The following is a 7,448-nucleotide window of genomic DNA, read 5'->3' as shown; positions in this document are numbered from 1 at the left end:
TCGTATCTTAGTTTAAATGCAGAGTCACAGATGCATACATTTTTGTGAAAAGTTGTGCGGATCAATGCAAACTGGTAGTCATTTGCACTGAATCACACATACACAGGAAAAGCACAGAATTTAGTAGAAAAATGTATGCATTTTACTATGCTTCTCCTTAACATTTTGGGCAAAGATCAATATAAGTGGCCCTTTTTTGTGCAGCCTGATGAAAGAAGTGCACAAAAGTGTGTTCCCTTTATTTTGATTTCTAGTAGAAACAAACACTTATTAGGAATGGAAAGAGGAGCGAGCAGGGTCACATCTGCAATCATTGGCAGCCATGACCAGCTTCAAAATTTAATTTGAAAGAAAAACATACAGGAAGCTGACCATGATTAATGAATCTTTAGTTATTTCACAATTAACACTTTTGTACATGAATAACCCCTCCAATTCAAAACTATCTATCTATCTATCTATCTATCTATCTATCTATCTATCTATCTATCTATCTATCTATCTATCTATCTATCTATCTATATATATATATTTGGTCACAGTCTAGATATCAGTACTAAATACAAACCGTATAGTATATAAGTTATCTCTGGAATTGTATAGAAATAACATTTAAAGCATATTAACCACATTTTTCAGTAGAAAAATACATATATTTACATAGATCTGCACAAGTCCTGAAAGAGGGATAAATGAGGAGGAAAAAGGGACAGTTGGGAGCAATGGGTAAGGAATGGTACACAAATGGCAGATAACATATTACACGCATGTTGCACTTATAATGCAAGTTGCACTATTTACACAATGCTGGAAATGTTAGTAAAACATACATCAGCACATGTAAAGTTTACCGATGTTTAGAGAATCTGACTTTTTGTATCACATAGAAAAAAAACAAAAACTCTTGAGCATCACCCTTCTGGATAAAAAAAAAAAAAGTTTGAATTTTATATTTTTAGGTTCTCACAGACCTAAAATCTGACAACCAACGTCTGAAGGATGAAAATGGAGCCTTGATCAGAGTAATAAGCAAACTTTCCAAATGACCCTGTAACTTTCATGGTACAATTGTTGAAGAACTGCATACGGTTATTGTCGCCAAGAGTTACCTGTTACTGCAGCTGCCAGTCAAAGAAGCACTTGGTGTTTTTGATGCATATATTTGTGTAAGTACATTTAACATTGGTCACCTCTCATCTTCAAGTGGATGATGTAATACACTGAGATGGAATGTCTGTATATTTGTAAGACTAAGCTATGACAAGGAAATCACTGTAAAGGTCTCAAAACCATACACTGCTGGGAAAACATGAACCACTAAGCAAATAGCAATACGAGAAATGTAGTAACCCACCACGACCAATAGAAGCCTAATATTTCCATGACCACAAGAAACTGATATGATTGCTGTGTGTTTTTTTTTTTTTTATGAATCTTTATGCTGTTTTATTGTGTATCTGCATCCATACATCTGGCTCAGTTTTTCCTAGGGTGAGATGTTTCACAGACTGCAGTGCACAAAGCTCCTTTGAATTTCTCTACCTCACCTTTTCTAGAGCTATCTCTCTGATTATCCTAGGACTTGTCTACGTCACTCATTGGGCTTGATTCACTAACTGGCGCTAAGTGATAGCGCCGGAGTGAACAGCCGCTTAGTGCCCCATAAGTAACTTTGCGGGCACTAATAGTCCCGCAAAGCTACATCGTGCACAAGACCACCCACATCGCGCGTAGCGGGACAGTAATAGTGTGCAGTGTGACGATAACGTCGCACCCGCTGCCCTGTAAACGTCGCACCTGGGGGTCACCTGATGCGCCGGTTGCGACTTTACAGGGCAGCGGGTGTAACGATAACGTCGCACCGCGCACTATTACTATGCAGCCGATGTGGGTGGTCCAGTGGGCGCAAACCCCCTAACGCTGTGGTTTGCACCCACTAACTGTTAAGGCCTCCTAACCGGCTTAGGGCCGGTAAGTGAATCGAGGCCATTGTCTCTCTTTAATGGCTAATGCACTAGGAGAACAGGCTTACTGTGTTATACTCACATTTAACTTACATGGAATTGCAATATGCTACAGTCAGGAAAGTTCTGTATGAACAGAAATTCTGAGACTTTGCAATCTATAGAGATTCACTGAGATTTTGTACTCGTGAAAGTGTGTATTGTACTTGGAGACATAGGCCCGTATTCAGTTAACTCTTTTCCTACATTTTCTCACAGGAAATGTTTTTACACCTAATCAATAAAATATATCTTTTAAGCCCCTGGGAAATAAGAAAATACTCAAAATAAGTTTCAAATACTCATCAATTTTTTTTTTACCTACATTTTAGTACTTTTTCAATTGCTCAGTGATAAAAAGTTATTTAGTAGATGAGATTAAAAGTTCTATCCTGGGATGGAAATAAAAGTTAATTGAATGTGGTTTATAGAGACGTTGGAATTTAGCACGTTACAGAGATACCCTAAGAACTGTTTTTTTACAGCGATTCCCTCAGAAATGGTTTTCTAGAGATTCCTTCATATGTTTTTTTTACAGAGTTTCCATGACATTAGGTACTCTAGAACAGTGTTTCTCAACATTTTATTGGTATGTACCCCTTTTAAAACCCTGTACTCACCAAGTACCCCCTAGCATAGTAAACATTATCACAAGTACCCCTTGACAAATATATATTTAGTCGTAGTACATGATAATTGGTTCTAAACAATTTCCAAGCATTTATTATTGCTTTTGATTAGCTAAAATACTAATTTAATGTAATTTAAATAAGATGTATCATTTTCTAAAACTCTAAATTTGTTATTCTTGGTTAAGTATATAAAGCCAGAGTACCCCCTGGAACCATCAGAAGTACCCCCTGGGGTACGCGTACCACATGTTGAGAACCTAGGCTCTAGAAGAATCAGCTGAGACTGTGTATTGTGTATATAGAGTCACTGGTGCATTCTAGAGAGAATCATAGAGATCTGGAATTTGGTACTCCTCAAAGATTCACAAACTGGCCATTCTGCTGGTATTCACTGAGATCTGAGAAGCTGCACAGAGAACACATTCCATGGCTTCTTACTACATTATAACCCACAGTCTGACCTGTCTTGGCCAACCCCAAAACAGGCTGGTGCAGAAGCTGAGGATGCTGAAACTAGGGGAAAATGTTTGTGGACAGAGAACTAGCTCAGGGCCAGAAGATTAACAGTAGTCATACTAGAGACTGCAAACTGTTAGTAGCAGGTCCTGCAAGGGTCAGCATTTTGGGGATGGTCAATGAGATGCTAATAATTCCAAGTTGATGCTAATTTTTGCGATTTCAAATTAACCAATCAAAATGACTAGCTGCTGCATTTGATAGGCGAGCTGCATAAATTTGCATCATCTTGTAATTACGAATATCTCCTTGATCATACCTAGGCAATACTGGGTGCCATTCTCTTCTGTTTATTGATGACTTAGACGATGGAATTCATGTTGCTATCTCTGCAGATATTATATAAAAAAATAGGTTGCATAAAAGGGAAATAAAATCTCGAGATGCTGGTATACTACTCTCTCTGTATAAATCACTTGTAAGGCCACAACTGTAGTATGGGATACAGTTTGTAACACCACACTATAGGTAGGACACCAAAGTTTTAGAACAGGTACAAAAAAAAAAGTTGGGGAAAAACCGCATTCAGCATTTTAGACTTTTTTTGCTAATTTATCAATATTTTCACAGGTGCGGTAGAAGTTCGATAATATACCAAAGCCCATTGACAAAAACCTGTTCAGTAACAGCAGAAGAGTCTTTGTTGTTGTCCGTGCAGAGACAGCATTACACTAGTAAGCGGCATCCTGACATCCCTGACATTAGATGTGCATGTTTGTTATACTCTCTCTGCTTGCTCTAAATCTGTCTATTAGTCTTTCTGAACATTTTATTTAATTGCCACAGCTTAGATGAACTTCCAGGAGACTTTAAGCATGCTAGGCTTAAGTTATTTCCCCACTAGTTCCTCCGCATCTTCAAACAGGAACCTAATGGGTCGTATTGCCAAATGGCTTTAGGAGAAACCTGTTTTATTCCGTGTTCTCTCTGCTCGCTGCCTGGGGGTTGAAAAGTTTGTCCCTCCCGAGACTTGCAGGAGACATGGGCTGCTTCTATTGGCTCCCTGCGATTGTCCACCTTGGGGATATCCACAAGGAAGGAATTCGAAGCTGGTTTCCGACAGAGGAGAGCTGCCAGTAACCATTTAACATGCTACAGTTTTTTTACCGCAGTAACCTTCATGATTTGACATTTTCCGATGTGTTGAGATATTTGCCGCACAAATCGGTAATTTACCTTGCTATGAATTGACATTTTTTATAAGTGCTCGGTGCACTCAGCTGTTTTCAGCATTATATACCCACTCTCCAGCTCTGGCTAGGAAGTGTAATGGTTAAGGGCTCTGCCTCTGACACAGGCGACCTGGGTTCGAATCTTGGCTCTGCCTGTTCAGTAAGCCAGTATCTATTCAGTAGGAGACTTTAGGCAAGTCTCCTACTGCTACTGCCTATAGAGCGTGTCCTAGTGGCTGCTGCTCTGGCGCTTTGAGTCCACCAGGAGAAAAGCACAATATAAATATTTGTCTTGTCTACATACATACCATGCACTCTGTATAAAATGTTAAAATACAGTACCATACCCCACTCTATATACATACCATGCACTCTATTAAATGTTAAAATACAGTAATTGAAAGTAATAATGTTGGGGGAGCCATGGAACCCAGTCCATAGCCAACAAACAGCCTAAGTATTTGGCCTTCGGCAATTTGTGCTGGTTGGTTGAGACTGTTGGGTAGTTGATTTCTGGATAACTGGGACTCTTCTGTGATTCCAACTCGGTGCAGATTTTATGTAATTTTTGTTAAAACTTGGAACTGGACCAGTCAATAATAGCTGCAGCATTTGATTTGTCCATTTACTAGCTGCATTTGTTTGCACAAACTTGGAATTATTTGCATATCATTGGCCATCCCTGCAAAATCATCCATAATGGCTCTCCTATTTCTATTGTGATATTCCCAAATCCCATTTACACCCTCTCACTTATATACAGGGGAGGACTGGGACCTTTTGGCCTGGGGGGAAACCGCAGCCTAGAGGCCCTGTCATGACAGCCCCAGCCCAAATGCACATATTAACGTAAAACAGTAATACATTAAAGTTCTGATGCGCTTCATGGTGCCCGCACACACAGATTTTTTTAGGAATCAATCCCCTTAAAATGTCTGAACGATCACATTTCGATTGATTATGACACAGAAACGATTGAAAAAGTGTCCAACAGACAGGACAGAAAATCTAGGTTAAATTAATTAGGCACGGGCCAGAAGCAGTGGTAGATCTGTGGCTAAAAGTGCTGCACCACATTGAACAGTACAATACTGCAGTTTATCTGTTTTTAATAGATTCCCTGCTGGAATGTATTGAAAATTGATGTTCTGTGTGTGGTAGGTATTGATTACAGAACTTTCCCTCTCCATAGGTATTTGACTTTTTTTTTATTTTGTTCACTTCACGCTTTAAATTGCAATCAATGAATGCTCGCTGAATTGTGCATCAGTACTTCAGCGATACATTTTGGCCATACATCTGTAGATTGTGCGATTCGATTATTATCATCGAATGGATGAACAAGCATACCCAATTGGTTGCATATTAATTCGGCGCCGCTCAGTTCGGCACGAGAGAGCCGAATGACAGCTCTCACCGCTGCCGCTAAACTCGAGGCGGCGTTAAATACTATTCTTCCTCCAAGTTGTAGCAACTCGGGAGATGTAATGTGGGGTCTGGCAGCTGCCAGAGCCCCAAATTACCACTACACAGGGCACGCAGCATAGCATTGCTGCTATGGGGCGCCTAGTTTCGGCGCTCGGCTCTCAGAGCCCGTGCCAAAATCAGCTGATCCATGCCCAATTGACTATTCGACCAATGTCATGCTGAAATGAGTCCAATGTTTTGATTGGACATGCTTAGAAATCTCGGGTTAACATGGACAATTGGGTGCGTGGCTGTAACAGCACGCAAAATTGCCAATGATTGCGATGGATCCCCTAGCTGCTGTCCTTCCAAATGTTATATGTCCGTCTGGTGCCTATGCATGTACATACTTTACCTATCCCCTGCCACCAGGAGTCTGCCGAATGTCTGCTGTACTTACGCATTCACGTCCCATGTGACAACCAGCATATAGTATGTGGGACGCATGTGTGATGTCACACACGCCCCCCATGTCGTTATAATGCCGGCAGCTATGTGGGGTGCCAATGCAGAAGTGTAAAGGACATTCGGGGCAGTAGACAGGTAACGTAGTTACGTGCACGGGGAAGAGGAATCTAAGGTGGCCATTAACGGTCCAATTTCTAGCGAAAAATCGTTCGAGCGATCAGAAATTCTGATCGGAAGTGAAATATTGTAATACATCGTTCACTACACCATCAACGAAGCAATCTTTGCTTCCTATCTATCACAACCAACAAGAAAATCCAAATTTTGGTTTGACAAAAATTCATTCGGGCGACATTTTTTTCACTCGTTCATAATCGATTGTGTCCACCAATGGAGATTATTTACAACTAATACGATCATAATTTCTGATCGCTTGAACGATTTTTCGCTAGAAATTGGACCGTTAGTGGCCACCTTAACATTTGGGGGGGGGGGGGGGGGCAGCAGCCAGTGTCAGTGTCTAGAGACCATTTCCTGAAAGATTTAATGCTGAAATAGGATTGGGAATCTGCCAATAGTGTATGGGTCTAATTAGAGAGAGATCTGTCTCTTTGTTGAATCTGTATGGGCACCTTAGTATTTGTGTGTCTTTTGGTCACTTGGCTCTGGCAGCTCCCTTCACTAAAAGCCCTCCCCCCTTCCCCCATAGTTTCCATCATACCTTAGGGCCTAGTGCTCCAGGGCCAGGCTTGCTTATCATTTTTCTGCTCCTGTTGATACTAGTGTTCTAAGAATCAGATGGAGAGGTTAGGGATCATTTCCCCTGTGCTAAACTCATCCCCACCAGTCTCATCTCACAGACATGCAGCCTTGCCAAGTGCCAGTGACAGGCGTATGTCCGTTCCTTATCTGTGGGGGAGGGAGCCCAGTACAAGTGAAAACCACAGTGCAAGGTCAGCAGTTCAGGTGGAGACACGGACACTCTGACTGCAAGCCAGCTGAGCAGTCTGTGTCCCTGCAACCTGACATTACATAGTATTATGCCATCCAGCTTCCTGCAGCAGCCCAGGCACCCAGTAGTAGCTGTACCAGCCTGCATTAATAGGAGGTCGGATCGTTTCCAAGGCTGCAAGGAATACTTTCTTTTTAACGATTCCTAGCAATTAAAAAATAAGCATGACATTGCTAGTAATCCAAGGAGGGAGTCCTGACCCACATTCACTGACAGAAAAAGAGAAACTTACAGTGGG

The 7,448-nt window shown here is 41.2% G+C and overlaps 1 protein-coding gene across 2 annotated transcripts in view; it reads left to right on the top strand.

Annotated features, from left to right (window-relative positions):
• Positions 1-6,652, top strand: part of LOC137546708 (protein phosphatase 1 regulatory subunit 12B-like) — a 92,709-nt gene extending 86,057 nt beyond the window's left edge. For both annotated transcript variants that reach the window (XM_068269467.1, XM_068269469.1), the window contains exon 7: positions 960-6,652. In XM_068269467.1, the coding sequence (XP_068125568.1) occupies positions 960-1,046 (87 nt within the window). In that variant the 3' untranslated portion in view covers positions 1,047-6,652. The remainder of the gene's footprint in view (positions 1-959) is intronic.
• The last annotated feature ends 796 nt before the right edge of the window (positions 6,653-7,448 follow it).

The sequence above is a fragment of the Hyperolius riggenbachi genome, chromosome 2, assembly GCF_040937935.1.
Source record: "Hyperolius riggenbachi isolate aHypRig1 chromosome 2, aHypRig1.pri, whole genome shotgun sequence".
NCBI classification, from domain to species: Eukaryota; Metazoa; Chordata; class Amphibia; order Anura; family Hyperoliidae; genus Hyperolius; species Hyperolius riggenbachi.
The sequence above is the reverse complement of the archived record's forward strand: the minus strand, read 5'-3'. Positions and strand labels throughout refer to the sequence as shown.